General features: G+C 37.7%; 1 protein-coding gene across 7 annotated transcripts; it reads right to left on the bottom strand.

The window, feature by feature from the left end:
• Positions 1 to 859: 859 nt before the first annotated feature.
• On the bottom strand, positions 860 to 7356 carry gjc4b (gap junction protein gamma 4b). Of its 7 annotated transcripts, XR_013787166.1 has the most exons (5): positions 7121 to 7356; positions 2430 to 3576; positions 2167 to 2270; positions 1957 to 2086; positions 860 to 1872 (listed from the first exon to the last, which is right to left on the bottom strand). XR_013787166.1 is itself a non-coding variant. In XM_079465096.1 (3 exons), exons 2-3 carry the CDS (start codon positions 3544 to 3546, stop codon positions 2257 to 2259), a joined length of 1131 nt encoding a protein of 376 aa, XP_079321222.1. In that variant the 5' UTR covers positions 3547 to 3576; positions 7121 to 7356; the 3' UTR covers positions 860 to 2256. The 7 variants fall into 7 exon arrangements, 4 of the variants coding, with proteins under 4 accessions (XP_079321222.1, XP_079321223.1, XP_079321224.1 ...); XR_013787164.1 differs by having other exon boundaries at positions 1957 to 2270; XR_013787165.1 differs by having other exon boundaries at positions 860 to 2086.
• Positions 7357 to 17183: the final 9827 nt, after the last annotated feature.

Here is a 17183-nt window from a genome sequence, read left to right as displayed (position 1 = left end):
GTGGATTTGTATCCGCACTGGTTTGTCGGTAAGAACACATACGACTCAGATTTGAAGCAGAGTTTGTAGTTTACTCTTGATTGAGGTTGAATAGTAACAATAAGTGGTAACAGTAAGTGGTATTCTTGTCAGTAACTCGCTCACATAAAACCACTACTGAAGGAAAGATGAGATATCAATCTCCTGCATCGGAGCATTCGTATTTTGTTCGTCTCTTACTGACTGACGTCATTTATTAAACGACGCTCTGATTGGATGAAACCTTCTTAACATTAGAAGGATCTGCCGCCTGCACTTGATTTTGAAACTCTAGGTATTACCAACAGACCTGACGCCTGAGTACGTGAGAAGTTAACTCAAGCAGTGAGGAGCTAAACCATAAGGGGCTTTATAGGCAATAAGCAAGATTTTAAAGTTAATGCGATGCTTTATAGGTAACCAGTGCAAGGTTGACAGAACCGGGCTAATATGCTCAAACTTTTTTTTTACGTGTAAGAACTCGAACTGCTGCATTTTGGACCAGTTGGAGTAACACGGAATAGTGCATTACAGTAATCTAGTCTTGATGTCATAAAGGCATGAATTAGCATGAACTCTTGTTGTTCTGCATTACTGAAAAACCACAACACAGCCGAGAGAGCAAGAGAAAACAAGCCCTGTATGTGCTTCATCGTGACAGGCCAGCATTACACAGAGGGAGTGTTTTCATAGATTAACTTTTTTGGCTATAAAGAGCTATTAAATACATGTATCAGTGCTACTGTCATGAAATTTATCTTTAATCCAATAAGCAAGTTATACAACAAGCTGTGTCCACTATACTGTGTGATTTAAATAGAAAACAACAAAATCAAACTTTAGTTCAAAAGGTTTATTTTAGCATATCACAAAATACCATTTTACAAAAAAGTACAAAACATTACAAAATACAAAAAATGAGATGATGCCGACACATTTATAGAAGTAGAAAACCTGGCCATTAGAGACATGCTTACATACAGTAATCAATCCAAGAAGATACAGTTCTCTTTGTGTATAAAACGCTCTATGGCTTTCAGTTCTAAAACTGCATTTGGACCAACAAAATATTTGCATTTGCATAGAGGCAAAACATGTACACCGATGCAAACAGAAATTTGGATTAATAACCCGAAAGGATACACACACTGAAAACCAAATACATGAAATGTTGTAAATGAAGCGAAACATTTTACTAGTGCTTTCAACTGTATGATAACCCAAAATGCTTTGAGAGACATTCTCCAAAAATAGCTTTACCCATCAGAAAAGGAAAGAATTGTAACAAGACTGACGCTACCATAGTTTACAGAGAAGTCTCTTAAAAATAGAGTGGCATATTTACCAAAATACTTCTCATATACAACAAAATTACGCAATATGCAAATAAAACATCAAAAGCCTCTTTGTATGACAATAATTAAGATTTCAGAAGTATTCAAGCATTTTCCAGGTTTCCATTTTGTTCATTTGGACAACAGGGATTAAGAAATGACTTCCAGGTCCCAGATGTGACAAAAAATAAAAATAATCACATATCATGAAAAAAAGAGCAACTCTGCAGCTTTAAATCAGACGTTTCCGGTTTGCTCTCACTCCATACACCAACCATCTTGTCCTGTTAAATACAGCAGCCCGGCCCCGTTTACAAACATACACAAACAAACTGTGGTCCACTACTCAAACACAGAACTGTTCTAAACACACAAACTAAACTTCTGATGTCGTTGAACACTGGCTCATCCGTCTCGTTTTGGAATGGCAAAGATAACATGTAAACTCCAGTTTTAAGGCATTTGAGATGCAACTCTTGGTACTTCCTAAGAAGAATGGTAAACAAATGGAAGAACCTTCCTACAACAAAAAAAGAGAGATGGAAAACAGAGACATTGCACAGCCGCCTAGTGAATGAGGAGTTCTTAAAGCGTAACAACTTACTAACTAGCTTTTGGGCACTTTGGAGTATAATGGCAGGCTGGCTAGTGTCAAGTATAACTGGCTGGTGAGATGGTTACTTGGCGTTTTCTAGCCATAATACTGCCTGGCATGTTCTCATTTATTCACCAGTCTGTACACATGTTCTCACAAATCATTTTTAAGTTGCTTCACATACTTAAAGTAGCCAAACGAAAAATAAAAAAAATACACACACAAAGACTGTCCACTTTCCCCAGATGAGAAATGCCAACCACGGTTTGGCTGAATAGCTGCACGGTAAAGCAGATGACGGTCTCTCACTCAAGCACGGATCCCTACGAGAAAGAAAAACAGAATTAAAACATTTCAAGTGTTCCACCTCACTAGAACCACTAAACTGCAACTACAATCATTTTCATTTCTCTGACAAAACAAAAAAAAGGGCTGTCTGAGAAAAACCCATCTCTGATGTCTGAATTTAAATCACATCTTACCTTTATCAGTCGTGCTACCTTTCTTCTCCTGAGCGAAGTTGAGTCTGTTCTGCTCGACGGCAGTGCCATTTGACTCCGGACTGCTGCTGCGTGATGGACTGCTCTCTCCGTTCTGATAGGCCAGATCCAGATGCTGCTGGGCAAGTTTCAGGTGTCTACGCAGCCTATCAATCTCTCTCGACGACGTCTCATCACCAAAAGACTCTCGCCCTGAGTCGCCCAAATTATACTCCGGTTTCAATCCCTTTTTTAGGGCAGTGTGGTACCCGGGTGGGGCAGAGGGCATCCGTGTACAAATGGCACCACTTGGGCGAGGCATGCTTTGGTGTCGCTCTCGCCGCCGGAAAACATCACGGATCCCGCTGATGCCCAAATGAAGGATCTCCAGGAGCGTAAGCAACAAACACAGAGCACTCACGGCATACATGATCATCAAGAAGATGGTTTTCTCAGTGGGACGTGACACAAAGCAGTCCACCGTGTGCGGGCATGGGCTACGTATGCACACGAACGAAGGCGAGACCTCAAAACCATACAAAACATACTGACCGAAAAGAAAGCCCACCTCGAAAGTAATCCTTGAAAAGAGCTGCAGAACGTACACTTTCATGAGCCCGTCTCGTTTTATCCTACGGCGTCCATCGTGTTTAGCGGAGGGCTTCTCTGGCCCTTTTTTGTCCTCCAGCAAGATCTCCTCAGACATCATGGGGTCTTCTACGCCATCGTCTTCTGCCTCTTCATATTCACGGTTTGCCCCTCGCTTAACCATGGGCATGCACTTTCTGTTCCGCATTTTGTATTCGTCGTCATTCATGCGGGCGATCTTGTGCATTGCAAAGCCCAGATACATAATTGTGGGGGTTGCGATTAAGATGATCTGAAAAACCCAGAATCGGACGTGAGAGAGGGGAGCAAACGCGTCATAGCAAACATTCTCACAACCGGGTTGCTGTGTGTTGCAGACAAATTTACTCTGTTCATCATAGTATATCGATTCTCCCCCCACAACAGTCAACACGATGCGGAAGACAATGAATAAGGTGAGCCAGATCTTGCCCACGAAGGTGGAGTGGTTGGATATTTCATCCAAAAGTCGCGTAAAAAAGCTCCAACTCATTGTGTTTCTAGAAGAACCGCTGCCTTAGTGCTACAAGAGAACAAGAGAAGAGAACATTACAAATCAATAAAAATATTTATAATATTTTACAAGCCACATGTTTTCCTTCAAAATTTAGAACTGATCCAATACAAAAACAAAACAATAGTCTAAACTTATTATCACTAAAATTACATTTTAACAAATTGTGTGTTTGAATTTGATATTTCCAGCTAAATAATCTTGTGTAGGAAAATAATCATCAAAAGTTAGATGCTGAAGATAAATGCCACTAGATGTCAGTGTTTTCCCATTCCCAATCTAGAGAGACCAACAAAGCAAATAAAAACTTCATTAAATTGGAAAAACTGCTTTAATTTGTCTCACTTTCAACCTAAGCCTATTTTTAATATTTGTATTTGATAAGACCAAAAAGTCCCTAAAGTGGATTTGATTAAAAAAAGCTGAAAAAGAAAAAATTAAGCAAGACCATCACCCCCCAAAAATGGCTTAATTTAAGATGACCAGGCTTTAAATGCCTTATATGAATGAGGCATTTAACACCATGATGATCCCTGACCCCTGTGGTGTAGCACCTACTTATTAAAACCTTCAGATCTTCTCATGCTTCAGCAAAGTGAGAAAGCAAAGAAGTGAAATGTTGACCCCCCTCTTTAGAAAAACCAAATGCCCCCTCAAATATCCTTGGCAGAAGTAAACAAAGCATAATTTTGACCATAAATTTAAACCAGGCAACCAAAATGGTTCAGTAATAACTTAAAGTCCAGCTTTTTATGCTTTGGGAGAAGATGGGGTCAGCCACAGGTCCAATCAACTCCTAGTAACCGTTGAATCACCACCAGCTCCACAGAGTAAACAAAAGGCGCTTCGGGCACAGTTGTGACTTGATTTTTCCACTGAGGCTGATGCGTGAACTGAGAAAAACATCTGCGAACACAAACTCTCAATGTTGTCCAAAGTGACGTTTTAATAAAGTCCTAAAGCAACTGGTAGTAATATGCTGCCAATGGTCACAGCATAAATCCAAGGGTTTATTGAAGACGGTCTCACTAGAAGTGTCAAATCACCACAATTTGTACTCTGTGCAAAGGGAATATATCCGTTTGTAGCCAATAGCACAATTGGGCGGTTGTCATTTACAACATTCCACAGCTGGTGCCCAGTTAGCCCGCAATTACACATTACCCAGGTCTAACAAGTCTCCACACCCATGACCCTGACACATCTTACAAGATTGTTCTCATAATTCTTGCGCCATGAACTCTCGTGCCCTTTCTAACAATTTATGATAAATGGACAAGGGCTTTTTTTGTACAAATTGATCTACTTAAATGATGTACAATGCCTTACTGTGCAAGCCTCAAGAATGATATTTGTTGGTTTTACAATACAGATGCATTTAGCCTAGCATTAAAGGGGAAGTTCACCCAAAAATCGACTTTGCGCTATTTTTTTACTCTCCCAAATGATGTAAAACATGTTTAGAGAACTTCTGGCATCTTCAGCGCACAAATAAAGATATTCAGGTGACATCCAATTCAACTTTACGTGTATAGCACTTTTTACAATTTTCATTGTTACAAAGCAGCTGTACAAGAAAACATATTGACTATAAGCAAAACATAAGGTTATGAAAGTCAAAACACAGGTCAAATATCAGACAGACTATACATTTCTATGTGCAGTGTAAAAAAAACCTATAAAATTCTAGCAGACCCCCGGCCAGGCAAACAGTGGTAAGGAACCCAAAACTCCATTGAAGGAGAAAAAACCCTCGGAGGGAAACAAGGCCTAACCAGGGGATTCCAGTCCCCCTCTGGCAAAAGCTGCAGCCTCTGCACAAGGCAAAATCAAATAATTAGATTTGAGATTATCATTAATAATCTAATAGCAGATTATAGCAGTGGCTCAATTTAATTTATTTGAAGCGACGAGAACTCTCCAAAATACTGACTTTAATCCATATAGTCTCTTCAGTTTTATATATGGATATACATTTTATCTTAATATATGGATTAAAGTCAGTATTTTGCTTTGTTTTTTGCTGCTGCGGAAAAGTGCTCTCGTCCAAGAAGTGCTCCTGTGAACGTCCGCCATATACGGACAAGTCAGAGGAGAATATATCGATTCAAGTCTGTATTTTGGTTCGTTTTGGCACATAAAGCATTCTCTTCGCATCAAAAAAATTCAACCGAGCCACTTCATGCGTATGCACCAATTGAACTATGTCTTTAGTACTTTTCTGGTCTTCCGCTAAAACTGACAACATAATGACACTATGAGGAGGCATGGAAATCTTTCGAACGTCACCTAAATATCTTCATTTGTGCTCTGAAGATGCCAGAAGTCCTCTAAATGTGTCTAACGCCATGTGTGCGAGTAAAAAATAAAATAAATCACACAAAGTTGATTTCCCCCTTTAAATATTCACTGCTTAGCTGGAAAACAAAGTCTATCCCTTATAGAAAGTCAAAGACCCTTGCTGCTTAGCCTCTGCAGGTCAAGCAACACCACACAGAGAACCCAAGTCAGGTATTAACTTCCCAGAACAACGTGGCTTTGTGAAGACGTCTGAGAAAGTTAATGTTCCGGAAGTAGGGGAGACCAGTGCTCGGCCCCCAAAATATCTGCGTTAAAAAGAAAGCTCAATTTCCAGTTGCGCGTTTTATTAACTTATAGGTTAACAAAAAACTACTATAAAAAAATCAGAGATCCGTGCAAACTTTTAAAAATAGTAAAAAGTTCTGAATTCAGAAAACTGAGGTGAGGGGAAATGTTTAACCCCGAGTATTAAGAGATGCAGGCCACATATCAGCCGGTAACGTAATGTGAAGCTGAGGGAACCATCTGGAAATGTAAAAAACACCACGCAATATATTATTAACGGTACGATGGCCACAAGGTCATTTTAGTTTAATACCGAATAATAGATCGACTACGTTTTAATTAAACAACTCTGTAAAAAACAAAGTTTAAAAAACACAAATGCCCTGAGAACGGCAAACGCGTCCTAATTTTTACTTAATCCAGAAATACACCCCAAACAATAAAACAAATGACCATTAACGCTAAATATTCCTTATAATGCGTAAATTTAACCACCAAGGAAAACTTTCGAAAGAAACGTTACCAACTCTCCTGAAGCGCAACGTCACTCTCGGCGCGCATTTACCTGACGTGATGTGAACGGTGCAACTGCCTGGCCAAAGAAGAAAAAAACAACCAACATCCCATAAACAGCATGCTGGCTTTTCCTTAAAAAAAAGAGAACCGGATAACCACTCGTTCAATATCGAAGAGGCGATTTCACAAAGTTAAAGAGATGTCCGATATCTCTTCACGTTTAAGGACACACGACTGACGCAACACACGACATCAACCTACAAAACGACTAAACTAAACCTCTTCTCTAGCAGCTCTGGCGTGGCGATTTAACACACCAAAGAAATGCTCAAGCAAACAAGCGACGAATAAAGTACGAAGCGGCTATTTTCAAGCCTTCGACATGTGGGTAAATGCCACTAAAAAGCCGCGTCACTGGCGGTCGGACTCCGTTCCTGAGGGGAAAACATACCTCGTCGAATCGATCTCCACACTTTTCCACAAGTACGTCCTAAGTGTGCACAAGCTTGTAAAATTCACCACATCCCTCGGTGATCTCGATGATGAAACCGCATTCTTAATAACCCGTTCGTTTGAGTGCGTATATCCCCATTCCTCCTCGCACGCTGTCGGGGTTCCTATAAGCGTGAGGACAAAGAGAGGGCTCCTGAAATGCTGCTGCTCCTCCCGCCTGTGTCTGCGCAGCCCAACCCCTTTGGGCTGAAACCCGATATAAGTTTGTTTTCCTAATAATGTGGTCGTTTTTGTTTTATTTTTATTACCTTAACGATTTAGTTTTTTTACCTCGATGCTTTTTCTCGTGTGAATGTATGTCAACTATGAATTAAACCACATCAAAATGTATGTGTCATTATGGATTTTATAGTCTTATTTAATTAACACTGCATATATGAATTTATAGTGTGTCTAATATTTGACCTTTTATGTTTTGCTTATAGTCAATGTTTTCTTGTACAATTGCTTTGTAACAATGACAATTTTAAAAAGCGCTATTTACATAAAGCTGACTTGACTCGACTTGACTTGATTTGACCTAACTTGACTTGACTCGACTTGACTTGATTTGACCTAACTTGACTTGACTCGACTTGACTTGATTTGACCTAACTTGACTTGACTTGATTTGACCTAACTTGACTTGACTCGACTTGACTTGATTTGACCTAACTTGACTTGACTCGACTTGACTTGATTTGACCTAACTTGACTTGACTTGATTTGACCTAACTTGACTTGACTTGACTGGACAAGGATAACCAAAAAGCCAAGACTGGAGAGAGTTAAATAATCATTCAGTCAACTTGCTGTATTGATCGGCCACAATACAAACACGAAGTGGCTGTAAATAATAAACAGAATAGCCTAACACAATATTCAATTTACAAGCATATATATTTTTCGGCGTGTAAACTTACATAGCTTTCTACTGTCTACCATTACTGTAGATTTGAATGAAGGATGGACGCTTGTTTTTTCTGTCGTTTTATTCTAACTATGCATTTTTGATTTTATTGGCTATTCAATTTTCCAGTTTAGCTTTCTTCTTACTTTGGCCGGGACGGTTAACTTGTTGGTTGGAAGGAACCAAAGCAATGGTGTATGGGTGAAACAAGAACATTCCTGCAAAGTCATGCATCGCAAATGAGGAAACATCTCATAAAAAGAACAAGAGGAAACAAATCATCTAGATGAGCACTAACAGCTTTCCCTTTTCCTGCTGGATGGTGATCGGAAGTTGTTGTTATTTAAGACCTTTCCTCCATTGCTTTTTTCACAGGATGAGACATAGTCAACACCGGTTGGTTTTCTATGTTTTCACTCTACAGTTGCATGGGATCTCAATGGCGCAGCATACATAACCCAGCTTTGGCTTTTGGAAACATTTACCAACCATCAGATGAGCTAATGCAAACAATTTACATTGTAAGATAAGGCAAGATACGCTTGCTGTGAATGTAGGTTTGCTGTGCTTGAGCAGTGTGACTCTCTTACAGAGAAGTCTTGTCAGGTTTAGTCTGACATTCTTTTGAAATCCAATCCAGGTGCAGATGGTTTGGTAGCCCGTCAGAGAGAATTAGCACTTTGTGTCCTCTGGAATGTGATCACCCCCAAGACTTTACAAGTACATTACTATCAATCAAATTCCAAATTAAATGAGCAGTTCTTGCTAAAGCAAACATCAATATTACTTTTGTTCATTTTTGGGGTTAGGAATTTCAACAAACTCCTTAAGTATTCAACTTTGGCGTGTAAATTCGCTTTGAACTTTTTGATGGTCGTACAGATTGTCGTATTGTGATTATTGATTATTGGCTGGTGGATGATAAACGAGGGTGACTAACGCAAGACAAGAGCGCACATCAAGTTTATGTGAAGCGATTAGCATCTGCAAAAAATTGTGGGATGCCAAGACCACTGGCAATTTGCACTATATAGTATTTTCATGTAATTGCCGGCTTTGTGGCAGTGATCTTTATATTTTGAAGACCTTTGCAGTTTTTCAATCTGATCTGGAGGTCGTGTCTTTAAAATGGCACCGCGCTAGGTTTAGATGCTGTATATTTGTGTTTGTTTTAAACGGCACATAGGATGGAAATATGATGAATGACAATACTGATGTGGTCTTTGGTTAAATTTCAAAAAGTACTGTCAAAAACGTTTTTGTTCAAAACAATACAAAGTTTTACAAATAACTATTGGTCATCAGCAATTTTAGATTAATGTTTAACTCTTTGCCTCTAGGACCTTTTGTTCTTTTCTCATGCCAGAGCAGTTTTGAAATTGATTTCAAACAAGTGAAATTGCTTTGTCAATTAGCTAACAGCCTGTCAATCAGATAAGCAAAACTGTCTAATGTGGTTAATTTCATGGTATTTTTACTGCCAGCCACAATGTTTTTGACAAGAAAACAGACTTTAATATTCAAAACATGTGCAGGTCTAATCTCTTGCATCATAAAGTTAACCTCCACTGCAATTATTCCAGATGCCACGTTGTTTAATAAACACAAATACTCTAAAAACACCTGCAGTTGAGAGTCATTGTGGCCATATAACGCTATATTCATTAATTTACTAATGTCCTAAACATGCACGCAGTTGTTATAGTTCTGTAGGGAAGTAAAGGTGCTAACTGGCTTAATCTCTACCACCTGTGTTGTAAATGTTAGTTTGTGCTTCGCTTACAGTTTACTGCAACATGAAAGGCATCAGATCCCTCACACTTAGAGCCCAGTTGGTAATTCTCTTATTAACAGAGATTGTTGCTGATGAACTAAACAGTTATTTCATATTTTAATGTAGCGTTATTGTCTATTTTTGTATGAATTTGTACGACCTCATTCATACATTTTAGCACGATTTGCTTTTGCGCCACTGCCTTTAGGGGTGGGGCATCAGTTGTGTTTTTTCTAGTTATTTGTAAGTTTTTGTACAATTCACAACGTACAAATTCATAACTCGTAAAATAGTTACAAATTTCCGTGAGATCAGGTTGCTTTGACAATGTTTTGGTAATTCTTCTACTACTGCTTATTTTGAATGAAAAAGCTCTTAAATAAAGTAAATACATGTTGACAAACACACATTTTTAACAACATTGTAACCCAAATGTTATCATTCTAATTTATACATGGGAAAGTTGATATTTGCTGTGGGTTGGTATAAATGCAACGTTTACATTTATTTGTTTAGCCGATGGTTAAATCCAAAACTATTTACAAATAAGAAAGCATTTAACATTTAATCAATAAGCTATCTGTAAGTGCAGTCTACAAAGTCAAAAAGCTGAACTGATGTAAGGATGTATTTTAAGGATGCTTTTTAATATGAACAGTCGAATAAAATAAGCAAGCCATTTCTTACAAGTAAAATAATTGTTTAAATCCAAATAATGAAAATGTGCAAAATGCTGATCAGCCAATTTTTGAAAAAGCGAGAAATATGTGCCTTTTTCTTGCCTTTTTTAAAGAAAAACTACCCACTAGGCTACCTGAACTGAAGTCTGCTTACAAAAGAGTCAAAACCGTTATTCTAATGCGTTTAAGGAAGGTTGGGCGGGCAAATGGCATGGTTCTGTCCGCCAGGGCTTTGTGGTGTTTTTGCTCAGACATTTGGGGGTTGGGGTACTAACCAGTAGATGGGGGTTGGGCAGAACAGGGATTCCAGTTTGTGCTCTTTCACCCTTGTGGGTTAGTGGGTTGGAATCTCCTTTTTCAAGAAAACCGTCCTTACTTTACAAGTACTGTCCGGCCACAAGGTGGGAAAAATACAGGACACAAACCCCCTAACCTTTGTAAATAAAAGGGCAGGGTGTTGCCATAGAAACAGACAGATCTGGCCTTAAACTCCCCCGACATTGTGGCAGATGGTTGGGGGGTGGGTTAAAACACTCATTTCCTTAAGATCCCCATTAAAAGTTTATCTTCGTATTGTCACAGCGTTTGCGTCATTGATTGTTTTGCTTAGTTACCTAAAAAAGGTGGAACAAAGAAGAATGTTTGTGTCACGGACGAGACATTACTAAACCTGGTACATTTATTGGCACGGTTTACCTATTTTGGTTTACCCATACTAGTATGCTAGAGACACCTACTTGGGTGTCAGTAGTTATGTAAAAAAAATGCTTTATCTTTTTTTTCCATCCACAGCATAGGCTACAAATACAGTATATGTGTGTGTGGGTAGACATGGTTGAATGGCTAATGTGCAACTACACCAAAATATCCAACGTCATTTTGCAGTCAGTGCAGTTTTGTTGTGCTTGCATGATGATAATAAAACTTTTCTTCGATATTTTGATTATATGTAAAATACAATAACTTTTAAGTAATGGAGTTTATTTAGCAAAACAAAACATACAACATGGTTGAAAACCCTCTTTATTTTCTTCTTTTAACTATAATATATATTTCTTTGAAAATAGTCATATTTACCATGCTTATATTTCATACACTTAACATGAGATACTCTGTGAACTTAAACAGCTTTGTCTAATCCACTGACAAAGTGATCTCCTCCCTGCTTCCTGCATGTTTCTCCGCTTTACAAGAGTTGAAATGAAGTTTACTTTAAAAGTCTTTTGAGATTGTTGGGAATCTTTGGATCTTACAATAAGTTTAGCAGTTTATTGCTTCATCTCTCTTTGAACTGGTAACACAGAAGCTAGGAGATTTCCACGACACTTATCACTCTCAAAACTGGGGGCAGAGATCAATATGGGAAACGTGTAGTGAATAAAACACATCATGATGAAGCAGGATTTGAGACATGAGATATAGAATAACATCATAAGAGTCAAGTATATATTGTTGACTAAAGGACTCTAAAGAAGCATACACCCAGACATTATCCAACTCATGCTTGCAAGATTATATCATGTTCAGGCTTTTGTAGCCTTTAGTTACACAGTGGTTTATAGGTCAGCTCTACGCAGAGACAGCACATTCTAAGGAAAACATTCACACACAAAGCACTTCTGTTTTTGGACAGATAGTCTCAATTTCCAAAGGTATTTGGAATATCTAGTAACAGGGGTCACATCTTATAGACAAGCAGACAACAGTTTAGCGGCACATTATTCACAGTTTAAAATAATGCATCTCAAAATGCTTGGACAGAAAAAGTGACTGTGCACGCACGAATGGAAAAGTTGATGACTTCCATCTGGTACACAATGTGCCGAGAGGGTGGGTGTGCATTTTCCGGACGGGTAGTTTTGTTTAAGTAATGTTGCTTGAAATTTAATGTCACCCATTTTTGATATTAGTAGTTTTGAGACCCAGAGTTCGTATTTTGGTCTGAAAGTAGAAGTTCTTGCAGTTAAAAAAATGATCCACGAAAGATCGTCATTTGCCAAGAAAATGTACACCACTATGTTAACACAATGCAACACAACTTTTTTGGCATGTGAACGTCTTGTTATGTAACCAAGCCAAAGGGGCATTTCTATTACAAGCTGTGAATGAGAGGAATATTCAAATCAGTCATCCAACTGAACGGCCATAATACGAGGTAGCATGTCAATGGCTAAAAGGATTCACACCTAAGGATTCTTTCACACCTGCTTTGGCAGACAACAGCCCCCTTTTATGTTCTGTTTAAAACAGTGAAGTCAAAAGCAAACGGCCCTATAAAAAAACAAAAAGACACATGGCACAGATGCCACACTTTGCAAACTTGAACTCGAGATCGGACAATGTGAAGCGCGAAGTGTCATGACCTGTTATTCAGTCTTGTGAATATGGAGGAGGAAGGGTGTCATTTTAACAATATACAAAGAATCCTGAAAAATGTTAAGGACACCTTTCAATGGAAGAGGTCATTCTGTGTTGAGGCGTAACACCTACCCCCAGCAATTTGAAAGCACGTATGGCTATTTAACCTTTAATTTGCACTGCGAAAAGAAATACCTTGAAATAATAGCCTACAAAAGGAAACAGCCCACATTTACTTGCCTGAAGACAAAAAAGTTGGTACAAACCTAAATTTGTCTACTGGAGGCTATTGGCATTGTCTACTTTATATGTTCATATATATGTTTCATATTCATTTATTTTATATTATTGTTTCATTTTTAAATGTTTCATTTTAACTTATTTACGGTCTAAACTGCTTCTTAGCATTCAACATGTTGTATAGTTTATTCCCAGTCTGAATGAAGAAGAGGGAAAATATACAATTAACTCAAAAAATATCTATACAACTGAAACATATTTTGAAAATACCCACACATTCGTAAAAATAGGGCACAATATATTGTATTAATATGAAGGAATTCATATAAATGTTTTAACTGTATTTTACATTTTGCACTGCAGTAAATTACATTTTAGCATTAACAGAATTGCCCGTAAAATAAAGGAAAATGTACCGGTCATTTTCTGACAGTACTTTACCTGTTTTTTGATGGGATTTCTTAAAGTGTATTAAAGACTATACAGGAATAAAAGCTTGTTCACACATTTCTGGCAACCTTTTTACGGTTGTTGGGTTTTGGTTTGAGGATCATTGTATAACTCTGTTTGTTGGTTCGGTGTGAAAATGAGAGTTTATTTAGGTTATTCAACATTCTCAATGAGCTTTATTATGTGCCCGAAACAGTGAATCAAATTTGTCATAACTAAGTTTTGGGGTCTTGGTTCTGCATAATTAAAAAAAAAAAGTTAATTTAAAATATGAATCAAACGAAATGAAACTAAAATCAAAACTATGATATCTCTGAAATACAATTATCGTTATAATGTAAACGCCTCTTTAGTCCTTCTCTTTTTATCTTTCTAGACTTTATTAAGTCAGTTTTATGCAGTTTTAAGTCACATATTTGTACATGTTTAGGCCTCAACTTTCCAAATGCAAAAAAGTATTAAAGCTCAAGGGTTTTTATATTTTAGACAAGAAGGAAATAAAACATTTCCTTAACCAACTTTTGACTTTATGGCCATATTTCACACAATGTGGTAAATTCCTCAAGCCTTTTTCTGGCAGTACTTGATCAGGCATGAGGAAGTTTTGAGACCATACCGAAAAACAGCTGATCTATTTGCTTTGTCTCTAGCTCACCGAATGTTGTAAGTCTCTTCCCAGTCCTTCAGTGCAAAGATGCTAAAGAACAAATCCGGGCAACTGATCTTAAGAGGGTGCTGTCGTTTAAGTGCAGCGTTCAGAGGCTTGCTTTGGTGTTTCACATTAGTTCAAGCTCACGCAATCAGATCCACTGCCCAGAAGATTTTGAGCACTTTGCCAGACCACCATTTAGCTGAGCTCAAAAGTACACTGACTGTCTAAATGTTTCTGCTTTTCCCAGACCGTTGAGGACAAACAAGAAGGTCAAATTACTAAAGTCTGTATATGCTGGGTTGATGTTGACTTGAATCATCTCTGTGCAATATTCAGAACAATTCTTTTGTGCTTTTTTGAATCTGTGTCATTGCACTAGCCTTATAGTAAAGCATATTTTTTAAGTTAAAGTTGAAGTAAAACAAAGTTTGAAATGCAACAGTAATGCATTTCTTTTAGACAGTTCTGAAACATAGCCGCATATCTGGTCAAAAAAAGTGAAGTATTTCATTGCCTTCTGTTGAGATGACTGCGTGGTTAAAGTAATTGTCGGCGAATGCATGCCTACAGACTACCCACAATGACCGGCTGATTCACATCGCAGATAAAACTGGCAAAAATCTGCAGTTCTAAATTCATTATTTAGCTTTATGCAACTTTTAACAGTTTTCTTGAGTGGCAAATGTCCACCTGGAAATGAAGTTGTGCTCTCAAGAGTTGACAATGAGCTCTATAGGAGATTGTTTGCCAATGTTTGACAGGTTAGTTGCATCATGAAAGTTTAGCTTGAAGCACTAAGGCAAGGAAACGGGTCCATAGGTAAAACAATAGATTCTGATCTGTTTTTGCGTGTGTAAGAAATAATCTCTACTTCTTACATTTTGGATGGAATTCTATGTAGATGTTTTTATCACATTGCAGTGCTTGCATGGCCCGACACTAAATAAACAATTCAGATTGATGACTTTCATAAGTGCGGTCCACTTGAATAGGTGGTTAAAATGTAATCAGAACAAATACAACTAATATGTTGACAAGCTGATAGGAAACTGCCGTTCAGTTCAAGGAAAACCAACAGTATTATCAATGGCTAAACAAAAAGCTTGCTTTGTTGGTTTCAGGGTCTGTTGATGAATAAAAGTATTGAATGCACTCATATTCACTTTATCATGGCTCTGAAGAGTGACAATAGAGCTCTCATGAGCGTTTTTTGGAGGGGTGTTATAGGCATAGGTGAGCTAAAATTCCCTGAAGCATTTTATTTTGAGGACAGGAAGATAAAGAAGGAAATCTGTAATATCCGCATTCATTTACCCTGAGATAAATCATGAAATCTAACCAGAACAGGTCATGATATACTCTTGAAAAAACATCCTCTTCTGTAATGCACTAGGTCACTGAAACTGAAACTTGTTTCAAAGGCTTTGAAAGTCATTCATCTACATCCCCAAGTCCGTCCCAAATCTGTCTGCTGTCGTTTTTTTCTGTTTAATAAAAAAATGAGTCTGTACTCGGATATTCTACACCTTTCAAAGCCACATTTAAGTTGTTTTTTTAGATAAAATTGCTGTTTTGGCATTATTAATGTCAAGCTGTTAGTTGTGAAATAAGACATTAAAACTGTATGGATGCATTTCTATGCTGTTTTTTCCCCCGTTGTTATAGTCTCCCACCTGTTGACCGGATTGTCGCTGTGTGTATTTTTCCAGCATTTTGTGTTTCTTGTAAAAAAAGGCTTTCCAGTGTACAGGCAAGGGTTAGAATTTACATTTTGGGGGTCTTCAACAAAGATTTGAGATATGTTGAGGTAGAAGGCGATGAATTGAATAACAAGAACAAAATCCTTTGCCTGCAAGGCATACAGCACTTATAATATTAACTTTATATTTTTTTCCTTTTTTTAAAGGAATTTGTTGGCTTACTGGAGAGGCAAGACAATAAACAGATAAAGAGATTCAGATCACCCGGCCAACTCTATTCACTCTTGATGAAAGCAGATATGTCCTGGAGTCCACGAATGGGAGTACAATAATAAAACGGATTCTCCCAAGAGCCTCTCAGGAGAAGTTCAACGTGGGTGATATTATTCTAACCAGGTATGATTACATCCAGGTTTACGTTCTCGGTAGGAAACTGAGCTGGTCCAGAGAAGAGTAGCTGAGCGTGGGATGGGAAGTAACTAGCCAAGCATAACTGATCCAATTCAATTTAATTTTAAGAAGCACCATTATACTTTAGGCTCTCGGCTGTCCATGTAAAATCTTGCTTTGTAACCGACAAAGCTTGACAAAGTTCATAAAAGGATGGTGTACCGTCCACATTTAAACCAGTTGGATACCTACAATTCCGTACGTGTGCGGGAAATCTTTACCAAAATTTACTTTGTGAAATTATAATTTATTTAAGTTTAATAGGTCCAAACACATTTAAACATTTTGTTATATTTGACACAATAGTCAAATCAAATAAAGACAATCAAAATAAACATTTCAACAGCATGACTTCAAAAATTAACAGATTCTTTATATAAATTTCTTTCTGACAGAATTACAGTTGATCATACAATATATGGGTAGTTGACAGACTAATATGCAAATTTGTCCTATGGTGTGCCGGCAGAAATGAAACTAACAATGAAGATCTCTCTTATGCTATTTTACATGATCAATATAAATGTTAATAATATAAAACAAAGTAAAACATTTACAGTTTGTTTTCAAAATTTTGCTATGTCAAACCATAGGACACATGATTTGTTCGTCAACTAGCATATGGAATAATAATATAAACATGATAACCATGTGTTTATAAGTCAAATTTTTTGTACGTTAATAAGAACAGTTTGCATTATTTTTACTTTTGCTTTGCGTGAGATGTAAAATGTGCGCTCTCTTACTCCAGTTCAGCACACAGTTGCGTTTTCAGGGATCGAAATTTGGCACCGATTGATTTAATGTG

Source organism: Barbatula barbatula (assembly GCF_947034865.1).
Source record: "Barbatula barbatula genome assembly, chromosome: 9".
NCBI lineage: Eukaryota > Metazoa > Chordata > Actinopteri > Cypriniformes > Nemacheilidae > Barbatula > Barbatula barbatula.
This window is presented reverse-complemented; position numbering and strand designations above follow the sequence as displayed.